Raw genomic sequence first — 24,583 nt, forward strand, 5'->3', positions numbered from 1 at the left:
TTCTACTAAAACATGTTTAGATTCTGTTCTGCTTTCTAAAAAAAGGGCTCTGCCAGTTTCCTCTTTTCCCCGCTCAACCTCGATCCATCTCCTGGGTCTGGGTGACTGTGCAGTTTTCAGCTCTTATTAATATGCACAGTCTGTCATTAAGATGAAGTAGTGGGTCCAAACGCCACAAAATGATGGAGGAGATGCGACCAGAGACACAGCAGAACATATTTGTTCACTCTGAGAGCGACTGTCGGCCATACGTTTAAATGTACATACCATTTATAACGCGCGGCATCAATCAGTGAAACTGTAGGCTTGTATTTAAAGCTCCTCAGTTTGTGTATCCATAGTTCACACTTCCGATGTGTGACCAGGTGTTGCTACGTCACACCTGGACCACACTCCTCTTGGATAACCGAAGTTTATTCTGCAATGGCAATCACCTCTTTTTTTTTCATTTAGTCGTGTTCGTCCTATTTGAGAAACAAGGTCATCCCATGGGCATTGTCTAACTGTATGCTAGAGAAGGACTTGTGCTCTGCACCCAATCGGTCTCCACTTATGCCCCCTAGATTTAATCATCTCATTGACATTCGATGGCCCTGAAACGAGGACCTGGTTAATATCGGCCATTAACGCAAACCGCTGTTGGCACCCGCCATGTAGAGGCTTTTCCTTTCATAAAAACATTCATTTAGCATTCATTCCATCTTTTCCATTGTACCAAACCATCTCACTCGTCCTGCATCTTCCTGCTTTCAGCAAACCCAGTGTCAGTTTACTGGAGGGAGAAACTCTCTCTGCATTATAACGAGCTTTATTGTCTTATTATCAGTGGCTCCTATCTCCTTATGTTAGATGAGAGTAGTCAGGATGGGAATATTGAAATGTCTGACTTATCTCTGCCTGTCATGCATTTAAACAAACAACAGACCTGAATGGGATAGGCAAGCAGATTTGAATCCTGACAAACATAACTAGAGGCTCCTTTGCCTCAGTTATTGTTCATCTTTTTACTTTGAAGACTTTTTGAAGTCTCTGCTGTGAGGTTGTGAGGTGCTACAATCTCACCTGCACCCTTTCATCAGCTTCAGTTCAGATTACACAAACGGCTTAAGAATTATACTAAAGATCTTGTACAGTAAAGAACTTTTATTCTTCCATTTCAGTCGAAGTTGCTGGTAAAACGCTTACATATCATTGTTTGTCAACCACAGACCGCTCTGTGATTAAATATTCTACAGTCCGACAGCTGAAAGAACCAAAAGAGTTCAGATTTTAGGAAAAAATGCCTCCAAACTCCAATGACTGGAATCAACTCTGTTACAAAGAATGAGTCAAAATTCTTCCCCATGCAGCAAAGTCAGGTTTTTAATTCGAATGCGACCCCTTCAAGTTCTTTCTGCTTAAAGTGGTTCTGTAAACTATTGAATAATTAGATGTACTTTGATTTCATTGATTTCCACTTCTGCAGTTTGCGCTTCAAAAACATTGACAGCAGTAATTGTTGCCACAGAAATAAGAATGCTAGTAAGAATATTTCCAAAGTGGTGAAAACTAACAAAGTTTGTAAAAATATAGAGTCCTATCCCATGCGCTTTGAAAAGTTGATCACAAGCTCTGATTTTACAAAGATTGTACTGAATGTGCTATCATCTAAAGTAAAGAGGGAACCAAATAAATTTCTTAGGCCACGGTCTCCATTTAATTATGCTTTTCTGAGTGTTCTTCACCAATACTGAGATGGACTTTGGCAGTCATTAAATAATACATCCAGTGTATTAGACACCACCCTCGTACAGAGAAATGTTAAAAGGATGTCTCCTTTCCACAGCTTATGCTTTCAGAGGAAGCTTGTAAAAAAAAAAAAAACTATGCCTCTAATAAATACATGAGCTTTATAAAAAAATCAAAAGCCTATCGAATATGCACAAAGTTGAGAACTACTTTTGCGAAGTAGGAGCGTGCAGCATGGAACGCCACGCTTCACGCGACTGGAGGATTAGTTCTGAAAGCTGCATGACGGATGAGCTCTTTTCTCCTCTGATGTGTTTGGAGCTGAACACAGGAATGAATCCCGTATTCTGGGTCTCCAGCACAGAGCGGGCTGAGACCCAACCCCGCATCGCACATGACCTGCCGGGTCAGTCGCCCAGAACCTGCAGAAACTCTCAGAACTGAAAAATAAAAGCTGATTAGAAAAAGAAAGTGTTGAGAAAGACATGAGCACCAGTGTTCTTCAGATACACTAATGCACCACTAAATGTATTTTGTGTTAACCTGTGCCGCGTAGTTTTCATGCTCCATATTGTAATGTGCATATGTTAGTTGCTGTGGTTTTGTTTTGTTTTTCCAGCTGTTCAAATGTTCCTCAAAACTCTGAAAGCGTACTATAATACATACAACATGAATTATTGGAGGTAATCTATCAAGATGTTTTTGTGTATATTTTGTGTCTGCTAGTCTGAACATTTGCAATAAAATGGAAAAAAAGTGAGTTTTGGTCAATTAAATCCAAACATGTCGAGAACGTTAACATTCCTCAGCGGTTGGACAGTGGCCTCAAACAAAGTCACATAAAGAGCAAAAACTTTAAACATGGACTTGAACACGATTAATATTTTATCCACAAAATAGACATGTAGCAATGCATGGAGGGTTTTAGCCAAAGTCCAGTATCCTGAGACGGTTCACTAGGAGGAAGGAGAACAGTTGTTTCTTGACCTGTGGACTGCTGTGGCTTTGGAACAGCTCCAGCATGAGGACACTTCAGGTGTTACTTTTAGTCTGAATGCATTTGGTCTGAGTCGTTTTTGACAAGGCGTTTTGCCTTTGACTGTTTGGTCGGATGCCTTGTGAATTATCTGATGCTGTTGTTTTCTGTTTGGTCTGATGTCTGTGAGGTAATTTCCTGACACCCGATATACTTTGTCATCTACGGTTTCATACCTGAAGTGTCTTGGTCTGATATTCGATGATGTTTTCCTCAGGCTTGATGATGTCCTGAGACATTTACAGAAATATTCCATATTTTTGATGATGCTGTTACACAAGAGAAATTGCAAATAACGGAATCGCTTTAGAAAAGGGAAATAATGTGCACACCCCCAACATATTTCTCATATAAAAATAAGAACCATCTATCATATTTGTCCTAAACAAAGGATGCTGACAGATCAAAACAAACAGGTTTTGTGAAACACAAAGGTTTAAGCTGTAGCATCACGCTGCGTGGCAAGTGTTATAAATGCATAAAAGAGTCCTTTAAGCCCTGATATTTTGGAAGTATTTTAGTGTTTTGGCATTCTTTTTCTTTTCCAAATCTAACACTAATTTAAAACAAACAGGCATGAATGCAAACTCAATGGGGCACTTTATACAAAACGTCTCAAAACAACTGCTTGTGAGGAAAGTGTGCGCAAAAGCTCACTTTAAAAGTGAACAGGAATAATTGAGTAAATTGTATCTCACACACAGCAAGAGAGTAAATGGCTCCTTTTGGGATTTCTCATCTGAAGGTAGTTGCCACTGCCAGCTGCCACAACTTCATGCCTCGCTGGATATCTTACGGCAGGAAGTAGGTGCGTCCGACCATGTTCTCTGGTTCAGTTGAATATCACAGGAGTGGTGAGGAAGGGGTCACCTTTCTGGGATATTTAGGTCATCATTGAGATTTACTCTGAATCTTCAAAGTGTGGCTTCCGACAGTCTTGCTCTAAGTCCCACCTGCACTCCAGTCCTCATAGTTTTTTTCCCTGAGTATTTCATAAAAGCTTCTTCCTGTCACTGCACCATTCAGTCTGCGTGCTTCAGAAAAGCTCCCACTTACACTTCAATAAATTTGCTGAAATATTGTCAGAGCAGAGGTTCAGTCTCAACCTATAGATGTTTTGAGTTAATTAGCTGATTAGATTGTAACACCGTCAGTTTTCAATATTCCCGATTTTCTCGGACGTTGAATTTTGGGATGCCGGTGTCTGGTGTGGAGCTTTCTAATCAAGTCCTTGACTCTCCATGTCTTTCTTAAAGTCCTAATTCACCTAAAATCGTCATTAGACTAATTGAGCAGTCATTTATGTTGCCTTCACTGTCTTCCCTCAAACAGACATGTTCTGCAGGGATTACAGAGTAAGAAGTGAAATTGAATTTTATGTAGTTAAAAGGCATGAGAAAGACTGGGTTTCATTGTTACAGTCTGTGCTCGCAGTGCTTAACGGGTCACACCTGACTCATTAAACACCATGAACGAATATAAGGGGGGAGGAATGTGGAGCCTAGCTTGGCGCTGTGGCTCTCAGAACATGATGAAAGCCAAATTTCTAAAAGCCATTTGCACTTCACAAGAGGCTTTTTAGCACGCGGCTTGTTATGACAGTTAGGTGAAAGACACGGGGGTAATCCCACTGCCACTGTTGCCAGAATGGCTGTCAAGCTTCACAAAAGCAGGCACTCAGCTGCATCTGTTACTCAGCGATGTCTGTGGCAGGGATGCTAACGCGCTGTGGCTTGATACGACATGGACATTTACAGTCAAGCCCAAAGAAGTGAATGACTGTTTAAAAAAATAAATAAATACAATTTAATTAATAGTTTACGTTTGTAAGAGTATCTAGGAACTTTTAATTTGTAATCCATGACATCCTGTTTGCCTGGTGTATTAATATAACGTAGCACTGAGTCTATAGCCCCCATTACCATTTATATGCACCCCAGCTGGTTGCTTGTAAACATTAGAGTACCTTAAACACTACAGGGACTTTATTTGCATTAATCTCATACTAAACTGCTCATACTTTCTGTCTGCGCTTATGAGAATTCACTCCCCTCGTTATGCTGAGCATTTGAAGTAGCATCAAATAACACAATCTGACTGGCTTTCTCAATTTTTCTTATAACCATTTTTGGATGGTTTTCTGGGCACTCAGACTGTGTTTTCGGAGTTGAACTTTCATCTTTGGATCATAAAAAAAGAAAGATGGTGACAACACACCTAATGTAACACAACACATCTAATGTAACACAGAACTCTGTGAATTTAGGACTTGATGTCTTAAACAAAAATTTTCAGGTTGATTCCCACATAATTTTAGATAAGCTATGGGATAGTGCCAGAAACATTGTGACTGCAACTTAAGACTAAAGTTTTCCACCACAAACACTCTGGTGAGTAAAGAGGATGAATATTTAGCGGGAAAAAGCCTTATGTCTACTTTATGTGGTTGACGATGTGTGATGCTGTGGGCTTGTTTCTTTCCCAAATAAAATCCAGATCCCAGACAATGTCAGGCTGCCTGTACCTCTAGTGTTTACAAAGTTGCTATTTAAGGATATCTCATGTTTACATTATTCTGTTGATGCAAACTTAAGTTTTAGCTTGTAACCGAAATAATCCCAAATGGATTACTGTAAGCCATGCAGCAGAACCTCCTCCTTCCTGGACCTTGAAGGTAGACCTGGCTCTGACGGAGGATGGATGCTCTATGAGCAACACAGGCTGACTCAGTTGAATATTAACCTGTTATTGACGGATTTAGCCTATCAACAGAGATGAATCACGCTGAATCCTCTTAGTCACTCTTCTTGGGTTTGTACTTTTGTGTCGCGTACAGGCTAGTACATATTTTGACAGTCTCACTTTTCCACAAGGGATCTGATTACAGTCCGTGTCGCGATGATGCACAGGCTGAAGGATTCCTCTCATTTATTGCGCAGGATGATACTGCAGCTCCGCTACGGCTTCGCACTCCAACCCAACTTGAAACTGCTCCCTTTGCTTTGCTACATTCAGGCCCTGCAACTAAAAATGTCAAGCTTTTACTTTTTACTACACTACGAGAAAGGTATTTCCATGAGCAGTTCAGATATTGAAAAGACAATAAAGGCCGTAAAGCGTCACATCTGAGCATTTTCTAAATGTCATAAATGACAGATGCGGTGTTGCTGAAATATTAATCACATATCAGTAAAATTTCATTTTAAAACGGGAATAAATACATTATTTTTGATTCGGGCCACGCTGAAACTGTGACACCAATAAAAGTAAATCATTTATTTTATGTTTAATCACATGAAACTGATGAAACATTCAATAAAAGCGCGAAACAACTGCTTGATCGGAAGCTTGGAACTTCTAATCTATTTTTATTTTCATCAAGTGAACGCACCACTCCAAACATGGAAGGGACAGCACAGGTAACCAATAGGCGGCTGAAATCCTCTCACGCGCGTCAATGAAACAAGCGCGGAGGCGGGACCGCGGTAGTCTGAAGGGCTGCTCTCGGTCTCGCGGCGCCGCCTGCTCTCGTCCCATTGGCGCAGGTGATCTGTCTCAGGATGCGCGAGGAGAGCGGAGGAGAGGGGAAGAGAGAGGGGAAACCGCCGATGGTGAAGGGTCCAGGGCTCGGTTAACGGGGAAACAAGGATACCGGCCCATCTCTGTTTGTCCTGGGCAGCTGGGCAATGACAGACTCACCGAACGGGGGACTTTGAGATATGATGAGGCTTTTTTCTGGTTGGTTATAGTACTATGATTTGGTATGTGGCCACTTTGATAGCAAGTGTATTCAGCACCCGAGGAACGGCCGCTCAAGGTGAGTCGAAGTGCAGTATCTGTATCCACCGGCGTCCTGTGTTTAAGTTTGAACTCAGCATTTTTCCCCCACCCTTCCAAATAGCATTTTCTCACTTGCTTGTTTTTCAACTTTTCTAATGCCGTATGCCTGTTAAGCATGTCTGGAAGTTAGTGTGTTCATCACCTGGAACCGGGCGACACATAATGAGGGAAAAGAGCCGGTTCAGTTTTATTCCATAATCGGTGACAAACCTTGCGCTGAAACCTGGTTCTTCTCACTTGGAGTCGGGTTTCATTTATTTATAGGTCTGCCAGAGATGTGGCGTTTTTGGCTTTAGACGGAAATAATTTGCAGTCAATTTTTTATTTAATTTAAATTTTTTTTTACATCATCATCCTCCCCAGATGTTTTAGTTCGCTTTATTTTAGCTCCGGGACGTTTTGCCGGCAGTTTGTGGACTGCAGCATCCAGCTTCAGGTTCATATCGTCAAATGTGAGGAGGAACGGGATTATGGTGCGCCGGTGTGGATGTCGTTAAAATGCTGTGAGTAGATTAACCTCTTCCTGTAAAAGTGTCGAAGTGAGTCGTGACCTGCTCTGTCCGCCAGAGGGAGCGCCTGGTCACCGAGGTGACTGTGAGCAGCTGACTCTGCTCTGCTGTCACTCCTGTAATTTGTAATGACTGGGTGTGAGGCTGAGGAGATTTGACAGCCGTATTGGGTTTGCTCTGATGGCTTCATAAGAGGGAAAAGTAACAGCTCACCCTGTTCCGCTTGCTGCAGAGGCTGGAAGGAAGGAAGGAAGGAAGGAAGGAAGGAATCACCTTTTGTGTTGAACTTCTTAAATACACTTCGTAGATCATTTCGGTGATAATTACCACAGGCCTGCAGGAAAGGGAAAGTACACCTGAAATCATCGCTGTTAGTACAATATTCAGTGCAAATGTATAATTGTATAATCAGAGTAAGCTTAAAGTTATTTTTCTGGAGTTGCCACTTTTATTAAACACTGTTGGAAGAATTGTAAGCTTAAGTTTCAAGCTGAGTGCATTTTGTTTCAATACCACTCAACACATGAACTCATTATTACTGAGACCAAAGAATGTCATCAATTGAATTTTTCAGGTGTCATGTTTTATAGCTCTGCTTTCCAGGTCAGATGAACTCTGATAATCCTTTCTGTCCACAACTGCTAATGGATCTTATGGGGTTTTCACACCTGACAGTCCAGTAGTCTCGGTTTGATTGGGGACCAAAATTGCAACATTTGCTACATTTTTAGCTGGTGCGATTTGCTTTCAAACTGCATGGTGTTAAACGAATCAAACCCTTTAAAAAAACTATTTACCTCCTCACTTGTGGTGGCGCTACATCAAGAACCAATGAAGGAAATGACATGAAAACCTCTGAGGAAGACACTGAGTACAACTTCCTTCTTCACGAAATGTTGAAAACAGAGTGGAGGGAAATTTTAGCGGTTAGGATTTCTCTCTTTTTTCGTCAAAATACTACAAACCTTCTCTCCCGTTAGCACAAGACTCACATTTGTCTTGGTCTTATTTACTCAGGATGCTATGAGCTGTAGTTCTCTCCCTGCTTTTGTAGTGATCTCCGGTCTGCTTGGCATCCACATGCATTCAAACATCACCAGAGTTCACTTTAACCGAACCGAGACCTAGGTTTTTAGGCAGACTAGAATTTTTTTTTTTTTTGGTCCGCATTAGAGTTAGACTGCACATTCACACCTCCCCAAATGAACTGAACTTTCTAACTAGAGTTTAATTAAAGTGGACTCTACAGGGCTGGTGTGAATGCACACTTAGTGACCAACATCCGAAAGCGCAGGGAGAGTTGTGGGGACATGACAGTCATGGAAAAACAGTAGTGATGAAATATTAATTTTGATATATAGCAATGCCATGTTTTTCTAATATCCTGCAGCCCTTTCTGAAAGTGTTTCATTGGCTGTTGTTCAGTATGTTTGGGATTAGAATCCAACAACATGTTAAACTGGCAGACCCCTTCTATGTGGTCTAATGTAGGAAAGTAGAGCCATGTTTGACAGATTGTAGCTTCTGGAAAGAAACACTAACTGAGGATATTTGGGATGAAGTATTGTCAGGTTAATCTCTGACAAAAAGTGAACTTTTCAGGAAACACTAATAAAACAGTGTTTTAAATGTAAAGTCGTGTTATTTGGTCTAAGTCAGATGTTGCATTTTGCACTTTTCAAAAGTTATTCATCAGTGAAATCACTGACAGATGTGAAAAGTGATCAATAGATTCATCTTCACAAGAAAACAAACACCAGGTAAAATGGAGATCTGAGTTTTATTGCCTGACAGCTACAATGTGTGAAATGAATTTAAAACTTGAGATCCCTGCTGTTGTTTAGTTTAAGTTTTGACTAAATTTCATATGAAACTCAAACCAGAAGTTTGCATACAATTTTTTTTTACTGTCTGAAATTAAATCAGACCAAACTTCAAACTGTTGTAGGTCAGTTTGAATTTTCTACATTATTTCTATTTGCCTAAACAGCTCAATAATGAGACAAAGAATATGTCAGATATTTATTTATTAATGTTTTGAAAGTCAGAAGTTTACATACAGAATGATTACTATCTCTTTAAGCCCAGTCCAGATGATGATGTCATGATTCACATGTTTCCTTGAACTCATCGTTGCAAACTGATCTCGAATGTATCACCATGCCAGTCAGTTGATAAAGTGTTGTTAGGCTTCAAAGCTTCACCTTCACTCATTGTTCTTGTCATTCTTGTCAATGTTTCTCTCATCTGGTTGTAAATCTTTCCTTCAGAAAGAATTGGGCTTGTCCATATGGATAGCTGCACATTTGGGTTGAGTTACATGTCGGCTTTGGATCTCTCTCTTCACGACCACCTTGGACAGTAATGCTGATGTTTGAACAGTTTCCAGACTTGAGCTTTGGTAGTTGCTTCTTTATGTTTCTTTGAGATTGAAAGTTTAGGTCCTTTTTTACACACTTCGGCAAAAAAAAAAGAAAAAAGAAGGACCTAACACATCTGGATAACTTGAACTCATTTTCAGTTGTTTGAACTAATGATCTTGAAGTTTTCAGATGTTTAGAAATGGTTTTAAAAGAACTTCTCAGATTTTCAGAATCTTCTATTTTACATGTTTGAGCTTCACTAAATCCTTGACTCTTTTATCATTCTAACAATTAACTGTAGTCAGTTATTACCATTACCTAAAAGCTAATTAATTTATTGCAGACGCACACAACAGCGATGAACGACAAAGCTGCTTCTCTTGGCCCACTGGGGGTTAATTTCTGCTTAAAAAAAATTACATAATGGGACAATGTTAAAGACTAGGAGTTAGAAAATCAGTGAAGCTACTAAAACCTAGAATAGCATCTTGATGCTAAACATGTTGCAGCAGCACAGACATACCCAACGCTAATGTCAGCGTCCACAGTCAATATTTCTAGTATTTTTTGAAAGAAGTTCCATGAATGATCAGGGGTTTCTGAAACACTTGAAACAGAATGGGTAGAAAAGCAATTTGCTAACAGATCGCAACTTTTGTCTAAAGAACCTGACAGAAACGAGTTTAAAATATATCTAAATAGATTGTTGTTCAGGATTCCTTATCATAGATCTCCAACGCTTGCTTAGTGTTGGAACCAAACAGAAAAAAACTGTCCGCAAACCATATAATATTTCCAAGTCACCTTGGCAACTGTACAAGCCATAGTTATACAAGGCGTCGTCTTCTCCATGTATGCTGTTTGATTTGGATGTCAGCCACATGATAACGGAGGACCAGAAAGAAAAGCAGCACCCAAATCTCACCAAACTTACAGAAATGCCCCAAAGCTTCAAATCTGGTTAAAGACACACTCCATCTCTGTTAGCTGCTCGCCTTCAAGAGAGATGGAGAAAAAGATTTCTTCACATCACTGATTAGATAATGGTAACTGCATCTCACAGGCGTGCAGGTATATTTGTTTTTTTTTTTATCAGCGACAAGTGTTACTCAACTCAGAAGTTATGTAATTTCTTGCCGAAAGCTTGTTTTAACATTTTTGTCTTAAGCAACACATTTGCACGAGGAGCAAAAATTGTGGCTCGACTTGTGTTACGTTAATACACTTGGTCGTTATGTTGCGCTTCATTAAAGGTTTGTGCAGTCGCGTGTACACAGACACACATATGGATGCCAACTGCACTCTCAAGCTGGCAGCTGACACCCGGCTCGTCTGCTAACCCCCCCACGCCCGAGTCGGATGCTCTCTCTCTCGTCTCATGATATCCATCCTTTGCTCGCTCTGTTTGCTCCTTCCTGTCTGCACCAGCTCCTCGCCAGCCCTTCTACTGTGTAGACTTGAGTGAACTCGCTCCTCTCTAGGTTTTGAGTGGCCTCTCTCAGCATGGGCGGGCGACTCGGGGAAGGGAACATGGTGGGTTGTGTTAATGGAAGCTCAGGGTGCGCTCCACGGAGAGCTTCACAGGCACACATGTCCACATTCAGCCATCCCCTCGGGGGGAACACTGTGTCTTTAACCAGATCTGAACATATGCCCACTAACAGGCTCTGTGCCCCAGACTAAGTTGCACTAATTATGACTAAGCTGTGTGATAAATGCCGCGCAGTCACCAGATAAATACATATGCCACCTCTTGCTGGGAGGGATGGGGAAGGAAGGCGAGTGGGATGCTGGACGATGGCAAATGTCAAACTCTCGACCTGTTTTAGTTATCAAAATTATGTCTTTGGAAAGAAAGAAAAATGTGGAAAAAGTTTGGTCTTCTGTCACAGCCTTTGAAAACAAAATGTTTATAGTGTTTCTGTTATCTGAGAATGTCTTTCAAATGTTTTTATTCAAAGCTTAAAGCTGCAGTATGTAACTTTTATTTTATTTAGTTTTACCTATTTATTAAAACTTCACCATGTTGTGATGCTGTAACAGATAAACTGTGAATAGATTGATCTCCTCCACCTCGTCCCTGAGTTATTATTACTGACTAAAGAAATGCACAAAAAACAGTCAGAGCCAGAAGGAAGGTTTTATCGCTGTCAATCATTCTTGTGTATATGCTGCTAATTTTGTTAGTTAGTGGCAGAGAAACAACTTACCGTTACAGGAAAACCGTTTATCTGCTGTCCTTGGTGGCTATGCTAGCTAGCCTGAGCATTCGTGATTCATGAAAGGCTCTGCTGTTGAAAACATGCTGTAGAGTAGCAGAGGGGAGAGAGGATGATCTGCTGTTTTTTTGCAGATGTGGTGTGCATTCACCCATGTTTACTTCCATAGCTAAATAAATGATAGTTTAACAAACCGCTTTTAACTCCTGGGTTCTGTGTCCGACCTCAAAGCTTCTTTAGTGAACAAGCAGCATGGAGACCAAGGAACGCTTCAGTCTGGTCAGGGAGGAGGTTCTAGAGAGGTTCTAGAGCAGCGGTGGGCAACTCCAGGCCTCGAGGGCCGGACTCCTGCAACTTTTAGATGTGTCTCTGCTTCAACACACCTGAGTTAAATAATAAGGTCGTTAGCATAACTCTGGAGAACTTGACTGCACTGAGGAGGTGATTCAGCTATTGGATCCAGGGGTGTTCTACCAGGGAGACATCTAAGAGTTACAGGACACCGGCCCTCGAGGACCAGGATTGCCCACCCTTGTTCTAGAGGAAGGTGAGGTTATGAAACCACATGCCAAGCCTTGAGCATCTGGACACAAGTCAAAGATCTGGAGCTGTAACTGCAGTCAAATGCTATTCTATCAAGTATTCACTCATGTTTGCTAAATGCAAATGCACTATTCATTTTTCAGACTTTTATTTTGAAAAGAAAAATAAGCTAAACACTATACATTTTCCTTCCTGTGTACCTCTATGTGCTACTTTGTATTTTTCTGTCATATAAAATCCTCCAGAATAAGTAGAAATTTGTCGTGGTAACATCAGAAAAGTACAAAGTATACATTTTCCACGGTTCTATAAGTTGATGATTAGTTACCTAGTCACAGTTACTTACATAGGTATGTCACTTGAAATCAGGGTGTCGGCGCAGCCTTAAAAATCTTAAAAAGTCTTAAATTTGAATTGGTAAAACCTGCAAAACCTTGTAGAATAAGCAGAAAAACTAGGTACATCTCCAAATATTAGGATATTGTGACAAGTTAAATATTTTTTAGCACTCATGTCAGAAAGCAGAACTTATAAATCATATAGATTAATTTCACAAAAAGTGAACTACTTCAAGCTTTTATTTCTTATAGTTTTGTAGATAATAGAAAACCATAATTCAGAGTCAGTGTGGGAATTGTTATATTACTTTGGATCGATTAAAAAAAGAGGATATTCTAAACAGAAATATTAGGCTTTTGGAAAGTATGCTAACTTTTATTCACTCAGTCCTTGGTTGACGTTCCTTTTGCATTAATTATTGCATCAATGCAGCATGGCATGGAGGTGATCAGACTGTTTGATCGCTGCCTTCAAGCGTCAAGCAGGATTGTTGGGTCTGGTGTTGATCATCTTCCTATTGAAAACACTCTGTAGACTCTCTGTTTGGTCCAGGTCAGACCAGTTTGGCCAGTCAAGCACAGTAACACCGTGGTCACTGAACCTCTTGCACATGCGTGACTCATTTCTTACTGTTCTTGCTTGAGTGCGACTGAAATTTGGAAGGAATCATGCATGAATCACTCCCTTTGGACGACGACTTGCATTGGCTAGCGGCCTTGTTGTGAAACTCGTGCTTTCTGTTTTAGCTACAGTTTATGTGACAGATCACGGAGTCTATCTTTTATGAACAGTTTGATGAAGCTGTGCTGTTTGCTCCTTAATTTGCTCGTCTTGTGCATGGACCACTAAATACGTGCTGACACAAACACGGCTATCGAGTCCAGCAGACGTGAGCAGTTTGTGCTCTTTCTTTTTTTTGCGTCAGGTCCCGGTTGTCTTCTCTTCAGCAGGAAATACAGCAGGTGTAGAAGTGACAGAGAAAGAGACAGAAAGTATTCACTCACAATGAAACCTGGAGGAAAACACAGAGACACATTTGCAAATGAGTAAGAGATTGTAAGTGACAATAAAGTAATTCTTACCGATTGACTGAAGGATAAAACATGTCAACATGTTGAGATGTTGAATTTAAAATGTGACCCTAGTACATATAGTCAATCCTGTTATCTTGTCTTATTGGATGAAAGAGAAGTCTTTGGGGTTTTTGTTGTTGTTGAGTATTGCAGAAATTCCTCAGTGGGCTTCATCAGTGTTGAGCATTTCACTCACAAAGCTAATTTATTCCAGTTTTACCTTAATGTCTGCATACGGACCGCCATTTGGTGCCGGGATGTCCAGAGTGGGCCCTGTGGGACATTTACAGCACTTGCAATGATTATGAGCAGCCCTAATTAAACTTTTTCTAAAATGGAAAGTGTTGGCCTCAACACTTTTGTTACCTTGGTTTTGTGACTGATGTATGCTAAGCTAACCTGGGTTACTGCTGGCTTCTTGTTTGTGTAATCTTTGCCAAAGCACATGGCATTTTGGATGTTTTTCTCAGAGTTTCCTCTCATCATCTTTCACTCTCTCTCTGTAGGTAAACAGAAGCATGCTGTTGTAAAGCAAACAGCAAACTTAGGGTGGACTCGGTGACCCTGACATCAGTCAATAAGAAAAATGCATTGATCTGCATCTCGGTGCTACCTTTAGTATTGCAGTCCAGATTAATGCTTCTGCTGTGCTTCTGATTTAGCCTGTGAATACATTAGACAACTAGAAGTGACAGAGAGTGTACTGTCCCACATTTGTAGCTGTAAGTTCTGTTTTGCTGGTTAAATAAGGAATTTCCTGGTTTTGCTGACTCTGGTAGAGTTTGCTTGCGATTCAGAGGCTAACAAATCAACCATAGTACCTGTAATAGAGGAGCTGTAATTTCAGAGACTGAGCAGCGTTAATGTAAATCATCTTGTATCTATGGTAACACATCAGCACTTCAGAAAGGCAGTTTGAACACTTACTCTGACCTCTCAGAAACAGCTTTATTGCATTTGTATGACTACTTTAAGTCAGTTGAACATGAGGATGACGTCTATTTGAATTTTATGTCCTCCTGTTGTAATGTTGCTCCAGTTCACTGTAAGCAGGTTCTAATAAAACTCCTAATCAGATGGGTTTTGTTTTTTTTTTCCAGTTTTTTACTTTCCGACCAGATTGAGATCCTGAAGGTTCTGTCTGTCCAGTCAAACACACCAAACATCTGAGCATTGGGCTTTCCTTGAAAATAAGATTAACAGAACCTTGGTTTAATATAAGTCTAAAGTAAAGACAGAGCCCAAGTTAAATGAGACCAAACTTCTCTTTGTTCTCACAATCATTGTAATTATTTCAATTTTGCCTAAAGTGTTTGCAAAAACATTTTATGATGATTATTATTATTACATTTTAGTTAGAATCCAGAAGTTTAAATGCATTTAGGATAATTGTCTTTTAAACTGAATTGGTCAAAACTTTTGGGTTTCTTTCCTCAAGCTTCTCACAATAGTTCTGGTCCATTCTTTTTAAAAGAATTGGCGTAATTCAGTCAGATTTGTAGGCCACCTCGGTGTAGGACACGTTTCACTGTGGATAACGACTCTGCCTCACCAGCTTCAGCATCATCGTTGTAACGTCTTTGGTTTTTGTTCTGGGGTCATCCTGCACATTTTGGACCAGAACCCATCCATTTCATTAACACAAGCAATGTGTCTTGCCAAGTGGTGTGATGGTTGGGCGTTCCCATCATACCCACACTTGCATAAAATTGTTTGAACCAATGAGAAATGAACCAATTGTTACCAACCCCTGAAGGCGTTGGTAACAATTGTTCCCAAGGATGAACCAGACTTGAGCAGCTGAACAAACCTCTTCCTGATATCCTTGCCTTACTTCTTCTCATCACATCAGACACAAAGCAGAGTGTTAAAATACATCCAACATGTGCTTCCAATTAGCTCAAACGTATCAGCTAACCTAAACCAGGTCAGCAAATCGAAACCCAAAAGGTTTGACCCAAGTCATACATTTTAACCAAATTATCCCTGTGAAATAGCAAAAAATCTCAGAAAAAAATTTATTTCTGTAAATAGAACTAATTTAAGTTATTCTGACTAAACTAAAATAAGAAAAGTTTGGCCAGTGACAAAAATAATTGTCTTATTATTTGGTGTCTGTGAAAATCTAGTTTCTTCTCTGTATTGGGGAAAGTGATCTTCACACCTCTTCTTCTTTGTGAAAGTTGGCTGCTGTTTTGGTTGATAAAGTGTCAGAATCCATTTCTTTTAATTACAGTTTTTTTTCCCCTCAAACTTTAATCTTAACTTGGTTTGTAAAACTAACAGACAGAGGTTGAGAAATGACAAGGGAGAAAAAAAAAAGTAAGATACAGAGATCAGTCGTGCTACGTCTCCACTTCGACTGCTACTTTGCGCTGGGTCAGGAACAGTTTGGCAGATATCCGGTGTCTATTAGCTGCCCTGCAGTTAAAGTTCAACAACAGAGCACTGGGCATTCAATGCCAATGAAAAGGAACTGCTTCCAGTCTGAGTGCGTCTCTATTCAGTTAAAGGTTTGGTCAGTCGGAGCGTTTTAGATTTTGAGCGAGTGATGATCTGAAAAAGAACTGCGAGCCCATATGAAGTTCTGATGTTGCTCCCTCTTCTGCAGGGAACCCAGAATGCTGCAGAATTATTATTATTAATACATATTAATCAAATGTTAATTGCTTCAAATATAACAAACATATTCATGGAAGAGGATGGATCATTCCTTTTAGCTATCAGTTTACAATAATTAGCTTTTTTTTCATTAACGTGTTATTGACTGTGTGAGTCATGCAGGTGAATCAGTGTCACTAAAAAGGAAATAAGGTTCACAGTTCTTGTTCATATGATGTGTTTATTTGACGGGTCACTCAGCAAAAGTTCAGATGCAGAATAGAAAAAGGTGGCTAAAGGTTAGTTGCTACAGAGTTCAGTCAGACCTTGGGTCAATACAGACATCATTTTCACAACTTAAAGCAACTGAACACTTTTCAGACCAGGTATGCAGCAAATTGGCTGATAGATAACTCAGTGTAGAAGAAGCAACCAGCTCTACAAATAAATAATTGGATTCATTCGTTTTAAGATAAAATCGTGTTTTCATTCTGAGCGTTTTGTTGTTGTTGTTGTGTTTTTTAAAGCTATTCAAGGCTTCGAACTTCCCTTTGTGACGTGTTGGTCCCATCTTCCAACTCCTAGCATGTGTTTTCAGGGATAAGCTGGGTGTGGAAAATCGAACTGGCATGTAGCCCTGCTACCTAATTAATTTGATTCCCACAAACTTTTTTGTGTTCCAGTTTTTTGATGATGCCTCTAGTCTAATCACTTAATGAGCAGTCGAAATGAAGTGGGTGGCTGATGGCAAGAACAAAGCTGCTGACCAAGAAAAGACTGGCTCTCAGTTGAAGTCCTGTAAGCATTTTCACACACACGGTGTTGGGATATTTTCGGCTTTTCATTAGGAGTGCCTCATTGCGACCTTTCCATTGATCTGATCTCTGCTGTTATAGACTAAAATGACTCTGATTTTTTGTTGTTTTTGCTGGACAGTCAGTGGAATCCCACCACAGTTGTCACTGGTGTCAGCTAAAGGGGACTACGTCCTTTTATGTATCAACTGGTACCTGCAGTAGGATGGAGCATTATGTGGTGTGGACTCAGAACTTGGAAAAAACACGGGAACTGCTGAACAACCAAATATTTCAATGGGGCTATGCATAAAGCTAACATTTAAAGCATTAGCGTGGGTTGTCCATACGTTTAAAGGTTTTCGAGTACTCCACCGTACTTCACTCTGCGAGGCCGGCTCAATGTGATACATACTGGCAAACCTACATTTTTACAACTGTGTACCTCACTGCTGAGTGGGAAACGGTGTTTGTGTTGAACTCTTTTGCAGCACCAAGACTCTGATTCACTAGCAGTTGTTTGGTGGCTGTCCTGGAGAAACGGGGCGAGCTGCCCAACTAGCTGTATCCATTTGTACTATGGGACATGAAGTAATACAACTGGTACACTTGATTATGAAATCTCAACTGTTCACAGACTCACAGATGAATTGCATACACAGTAGTGGGAGCCTTTACTACTTTACTGCTGCAGAAACAGGAGCTTCTCTGACCTTGTTTGGCATCAGAGTTTCTGTCTTTGGCATTAGCACAGCTAGCATCTGGGCTACCTGTTTGCCTGCCTCATAGGTAAAACATCTCTGAACAAAATCTATGCATTTTTTTGTCAGCTTAAAAAAGTAACATGCTGTTGTCAGGACATCCATATTTGGACATTTTTCTGTTGAGGCGCTGAAAATGGGCACAATTTGGGGATTTTTTTCGCACAAAGGAGTATTTTTGAATAGTTTATGTTTTAGTATCGATTGCGTCTAATTGTCTATGATTTTTGACAACTCTACCAGTTAGTAGTTTGTTAGTTTGAAAAAGACTTTTGTTGCCTGGTTTCAAACATATTTCTGAACTGTCAAAGGACGTTAAGCCTCGTGTTGACAGACTCGTGTCTTTTTTAAAAGTTTTAATTAGATGTTACTGGTACTTTATTTTTGTTGACCCATTTTCTAACTGTTTACATCCTTCTAGAATAATAGAAATCACAATGTTCAGTGCTCACTCTCCTTCCACCTTTGAGTTGTTCCAGTCCAGCTCATCTCATGTGTCTGCTTTGGAAACAGACGTCTCCTCATGGTTACATAATCCCATCAGTCAAACAGTGTACAGCCACCGTGAGGAAATAATAAAGCAATGTGTCTGCATCTCTCTTCCTGACCCTGAATCAGACTGATTTCAGTAGAAACTTAAAGCCTACAGTACTGCAGGCCGAGCCAGAAAAGCTGATTGTCTGTAATAGCTTTTTATACGTTAGGTGTTCTCTTGTTTAAGTGGGATTACTTTGTGGGTTTACAGGTCGGGAGACCAATTTATAACTCAGTGGCTTTATGGCTGTCAAATGGAGCGAAGAAGAAATGACCTGGTACAGAATATACCCAAACATATTGGTTTGTTGGTTGTGAGTCTCTGCTGTCCCCGCTGATGTTCAAGCAGTGTTACCTGCTGATCCTTGACATGATGTCATCTGCGGAGTTGTTCCCATGTTGTAAACACAACACCCTGGTGTATTCACAGGGGATCTCTGGAGACTTCCTCCATACATGTCTGCTGTTTTTCCTGTCCAACTGTAATTTATTTATAATCTATTTATCTCTTTCTTTATTCATCTTGACCCGTCATGTTCATATTTCCTTGCATAACAGTGTTATTTTATTAAAGAAGAAAAATCTGTCATTGCTAATGCTTCTTTCCTTAAAAAGAAGAAAATATTGTATTGTTCTGGATGTTGAATTTTGCACCAGTAACAGTAACGCTACTCTTAAAGTAGCATTACTGTTACTGGGGGCAAACGAAACACTTCATACAACCTTTAGATGCCAACCAGCCTGATATTTGGCCTAAGGAGCAGTGACTAACCGTCAACTGGCAACCCTTAACCTCCACTTTGGTTCAGTGAACTCGTCTGCTGCTGGGTTTGCCAGGATAGTGGAAAATATTGTTGACAAGACATATGTTGTGATGTCAGACTGTCCCGTCCCCCTAGAAGTTAAAACTGTACAGTCTTACTCCAACATACAGTTATTGTTTTTTTTTTTTTGGTTTTTACGTTGGTTGGTTTTTACGTTGGTTGGTTACGTTGAGCATCCAGTGAATGTTTGCAGCCAGTGTTTGCTGAACGTCAAAATGAAACGCCACTAACTGTTCGGTGGACGTCGTCTCTGGATGGTCAGCTAACATCTAGGAAACATCCAGCAAATGTTCAGCCGACGGTCACTGAACTGCCCCGTCTAACGAGACAAAAAGAGATTTTGTGAAAAATAACAACTGGGATGCACATTTTAAAGATATAAAAACTGATTAAATAAAATCATAACAAACAAACATTTTTTTCACACAGTGACTGAATCGTTACAGTAAACATCCAGACAATGTTGGTGATCGACAGATCCTCTGAATATTTGCTTGTTGCTGCTGGTAAATTTCCCCACTGAGAGACTTTACATCCTGTTCAGGCCTAGTTTGTATGGACTGGATGATTTTCAAAGTGTGTAAACAAGCATCAGAACAGCTGAAGTACGAACTTGTTCTTTATCACTGAGATACGGTTGAACAGTTTTGCCTTGACATTTGGTGGAATGTTTTTATACACGCTCCACAGACCTTTCACATTCCACAATTAAGTCAAGCATGACTCCAGCATTTTTCTACTTACTCACTTCAGATTTTTCCAAGTACTGAGAATAATATAATATAATTTAATTTAATTTAAACAATGTCTTGAACGAAGACTTTGAGCCTTTATATCTCATCTAGTGTCCTGTGACACCATACGCTGCACCATATGGTCTAATTCAAAGACCGAATTCATCTTTGTCAAAGAAACCTCAGTCTGATGTCAGTAATTACTCAGGGTTTCTATATCAGCCTGTAGGAACAGTTATGCTTGGCAGGTAAAAGATGAGAGAAGCACATCCTTTGTTTAATTAGTCCTGTGGAATGATTGGAGTTTTTCCAGACATCTCTCTGGGCCTGAGCGCCTCACATATTTTTATTCTATTGTCAGGTTGAGGCTACATCGCTATCCAAAGAATTTTCCTAATCCAGCCGTGTCCGGCTGAAATAACCTTGGACCTTTTAAGAATAGATGACTCTTCTAACATCCAAACATATGAAAGGCAGCCCTGGCACGGACACTAATGGACTCACAAACCGCCACAGATACTGTTAGCGGGTTTTACAACTTTCACTCTGGACAGCTCGGATGGGTTTTCTCATTTCAGACCAATAACCCTTCATCCCATCATATCCAAATGTAACCTCATCTGACTACATGACATGTGTCTCTTGGACTAAACTAATCCTACTGGATGTTTCTGTCACAGGCAAACCCAACACATTTCCCTGAGTGAGACATATCTAACATTTCCTAGAGTATTCTAAAATATCAGAAACCTTCACATCTTTCTTTGTCCCTCTCAAAGCTTCTTTGAGTTTATTGTGGTAACCACTCTCTGTCAATTGCTGCTTTAGGAAAGTTTATGTTAGCCACTCTTCAAGAACACAGAGACTTTAATAAGGCTCCAAGCTCCATCTTTGGACCAAAACCTTTTGTTTATCGTTCAGTTGAACCTCCTACTTTGCTCCATCTTAAGGCCACTCATCCACTCAGTGTCAGGATCGTGGTCTTTCATAAGCCTGTTATATTTATCCGCCTTGTCACATTGTTACTATGACAATGCAATAATGCAGATGCTGTTTGTGGATAACGCTAATGGATTCGGCCTCCAGATTGTTTCTGCAGTCAGACATATCCATTGTTCTCAAAGGAAAGTCTCTGCTTGCTGTAATTTGTCAGTGTTTTCCTGATCTGCTTAGAGTCTCTAGTCTTTAAAGGACACAGATTTTATAATGTTTCTGGTGCTGCCTGTCCTGGTAGTGGTACTTTCAGATGTAGGGTGACTGAAATCGTTTTCTTTCAGAAGGTTTTCAGTGCAGCAGTTTGGTTTTGATATTGACTTCCTGCTAACATACATCTTGGTTTCCCTGTGGGGTTTTATATACATCCTCTCACTACTGTACTCCATACGCCTACTCCCTTCCCTCCCCTCTCCTTCTTCTCAGCCCACTTCTCCAAGCTGGCTGGCTTTCTCTCCAGTCTCATTTTACAGCCTGGCCCAGTGATGCAGCACAGTCAGCTTCCTACATGCAGACTCTCCACTCCCATTAATCATTCATGGGATTGAGCCTTAATATATCGGATCATAGCCTCATCTGTGCTGTTTTAAATTAAACTCAAGTTTTAAGCTTAACATCCCGACTCCCGTCGTGAAGGGGTTCTTGCTGGCGTCGCAACATGTTGGCGAAGCTTAAAAATCGGAAGAAAATTCCTTCTGTGGACCAGTAATTAAGAACTTATCCTGCCCAATGTGCAAGACATGGTGGAAATTTCAAGCTACACGTGTTTACATTTCCACTTAAAAAGTGTAGTAGTTTTAGCTTTGTTTCAGCAAAGAGCTTGTTCTTGCGACTCATCGATAAAGGCTAGATTTATGGAGTCTACAATTAATAACGAAGCAGATGCTTAGCTTTGACTTTCTGCAGCTGCTCCAGGTTGCTGATTAGTGCTCTGTGCTACTAGCCTCTGAGTTTAGGAGAACAATCATGCTTTGAGAGGTTCAGAGTTGTTACTCTGGATTTTGCTTAAGGGTATCAGAAAAAGGGGTACTGAGTAATTTATGAAATTTTTGACACACCATGCACTCTTCTCCTTCCACTTCACATTTAGGCCCTTCTTTGTGTTGGTCTGTCACATAAATTTCGAGTAAATTATAATGAGGTTTGTGGTAACTTGACATGATGAGAAAGACGTAAAGCGTTATTAATGCTTCTACAAAATACCACAACTAGTGATGGGACTTGATTTAGATGAATATAAAAATAAAATAAAAATTCAGAATCCCTTATTGCTTCTAAATTATTGCAAAAATAGACACACGAGCTCAACAACAAAGACATTTATTGTTTTAAATCTGTTATTCATGCCATTCAACCATCAAATTGGTGCAAAGTGCTGTGATACTCATTCAGTTTTCAGGTGTTTCAGGGAAAGTGGACTGGGGATTCTGATGTTAGCGTGGAGAACGTTGGCGCTGCTGCAACATGTTTGGCATTGGGATGCTATTTTATGCTTGAACAGCTTTGCTAATACGCTAACTGCTGGAGAAGACAGCTACTGCCTTCTCCAGTGTCTTGTCTGATCCGCGGTCATTCATCAGTTCTTCGCGGGCGTCGCTACTTATGGGTGTACCAGAAACAAATACGAAGGTTCCGACTTGGGACTTTCGTATGTAAAAACAAAATAAAAAAGTGATTCATTGCATTAAAATTTTCAATCCATTAAAATCTATTCAGTTAATTAATCAAAATTAATGTGTGAAGCCCCAGCTCTAAATACAATATAATTTCACTAGGGAAATGATAAAAATTACCTCTGCGGTTCTTCATGTTTGCACCAGTAAATTGCTTCTGTGTTCAGTGTTGAGAGGAATGACTTAATAATAAAAATAGCGACAATGTACTTGGATTATGTCAAACAGCCATAAAGCGTCTTTACTCCCAACACATTTGGTACATTTTCTCCATAGTGCTTGATCGCCCCCTAAGGATCATGCTGACTGATCAACATGGCGGCCTCTATGGATGGCTTCAAGGTGTCGGGTAACAACTTACCTTGCATTCTGCTGACATGAACTGTTCTTAATCCTCCGTTCAGAAGGTCATGTCAATGTCGTCCAGGCAAAAGGTATTAGACAGACATGAGATCTGCAGCGAAGAGGTTTAGTAATTCACTGAAACTGTTAAAAGCTAATATGTGGAGAATGCATGGTTTAGCATGTGATTAATGTAGAGATTGCAGAGGTGAGCAGAAATATTAGAGACTTTTGGAGAGATGGGAATAGGAAGTGTGTGTGTGCGTATCCTCTTGATGCAGGATAGAGTTGTCATATTTAAATAAAGACATAATTAGGGTAACATCCTGGTTTTACTGAAAGCTGCTTACACTAACATCATTCTGCAGAGAAAAACAGCATTTATCTCCTGCATTTTGTAGGAATTCTACTCAGTAATCTCACCCGGGGAGGCGCATGTTTAGTCATTTCTGCAATAAGGTTGGCACCTTTCTTTCCGTTGACCTCATTTCTAAGTTTTTATACAAGGATTAAACAAATCCTGAATGAAATCAATGAATGTGGCATTTTATTCAAAACCTCAAAGTTTTTCCTGCCCTGCAATTTTATCCTTAAGTCTTTGGCACAAAACCTACAGACTTTTATCATTTATACTGAAAATAAACAGAAACTGTTGGGATCCAACTTGTATTTTCTTTTAAATAAAACCAGAAACAATATGCATACTGCGCAATCAATTAATGTAAAACATTGTCACTGTTGTCCTGTATAATAAATATCACTCTTCAAATAATGACGAGTTGTCATTGATATTGATCGACACAGTGCTGCACCTCTGATAAAGCAGCTCAATTGTGGGGAAAACAAAAAACTGTTCTGTTTATTTTTGGTCGATTTGAAATCAAGGTTAGATAGTTATTATTAGATACAATGCTCCAGGTCTGATAGTTTGTAACTTCTGGGTTAATTACACATAATGTTCTGTGTCAGATTATCACAGCGAAGCTACCCCTAAAACATATCTGCCAAGTTTCTTTTCTTTTGTTGCACACACATTACTACTAAAAAACATTTTTTTTATATCAGGCTCCAGCGGTTGTTTTTTTTTACACCAAACAAATGTTCGGTTAGACCGAGACATGTGTTTATGTAGATGAGGTGACATCATTTGCTGATTTAGTGTTTTTATTCTTCATTGCTGCATTTCTTCCCCCCCGCTTCTGAAAAGTGAAGGTAAAACATTAGGCAAACATCTGATTTCTGACAAAGTATCTGTCTTCGTGAAAAACAAAAAGCATTGTTTGCTGACTGGGAACATCCGCTAGATGCTGCAAATGTGTATGTCAGTATATTTACACCTATTTACACCATGGATCTAAAATCTGCTGTCACTCTTTGATTGCTGTGACTGAAAATAAAAAAGGTGTAGGTTGTTTTTAATCGTCATTTATTGTTAACCCGAGGAATACTGCATTTTATAACGATACAGCTTTCAGTCCATATCGTCCACCTGTGTTAATAAGTCCGTCACATCAAGATTCTAACTATGCGTTTGATTTATGCGATGAGTGTAAACACACACATGGCGAAACAACACAGTGACTTCATTCACTATGCAGGTAGAAGACCATTAAAGGCTCAAAGCCCCATTTGACGAAAACGAGGCTCGTTCAATCATCAGTTTAATGAACGTAAAAA

General features: G+C 40.0%; 1 protein-coding gene across 7 annotated transcripts in view; it reads left to right on the forward strand.

The window, feature by feature from the left end:
• Positions 1 to 6,100: 6,100 nt before the first annotated feature.
• Positions 6,101 to 24,583, forward strand: part of LOC103476218 (protein turtle homolog B) — a 90,111-nt gene continuing 71,628 nt past the window's right edge. For 2 of the 7 annotated variants that reach the window (XM_008428389.3, XM_008428390.3), the window contains exon 1: positions 6,107 to 6,581. In XM_008428389.3, the coding sequence (XP_008426611.1) occupies positions 6,518 to 6,581 (64 nt within the window). In that variant the 5' untranslated portion in view covers positions 6,107 to 6,517. Of the gene's footprint in view, positions 6,582 to 24,583 lie in introns of all 7 variants that reach the window. The other 5 variants (XM_008428396.3, XM_081615255.1, XM_081615254.1 and 2 more) reach the window with 5 other exon arrangements.

This window comes from Poecilia reticulata, chromosome 14, assembly GCF_904066995.2.
Source record: "Poecilia reticulata chromosome 14, P_reticulata-male-v2, whole genome shotgun sequence".
NCBI classification, from domain to species: Eukaryota; Metazoa; Chordata; class Actinopteri; order Cyprinodontiformes; family Poeciliidae; genus Poecilia; species Poecilia reticulata.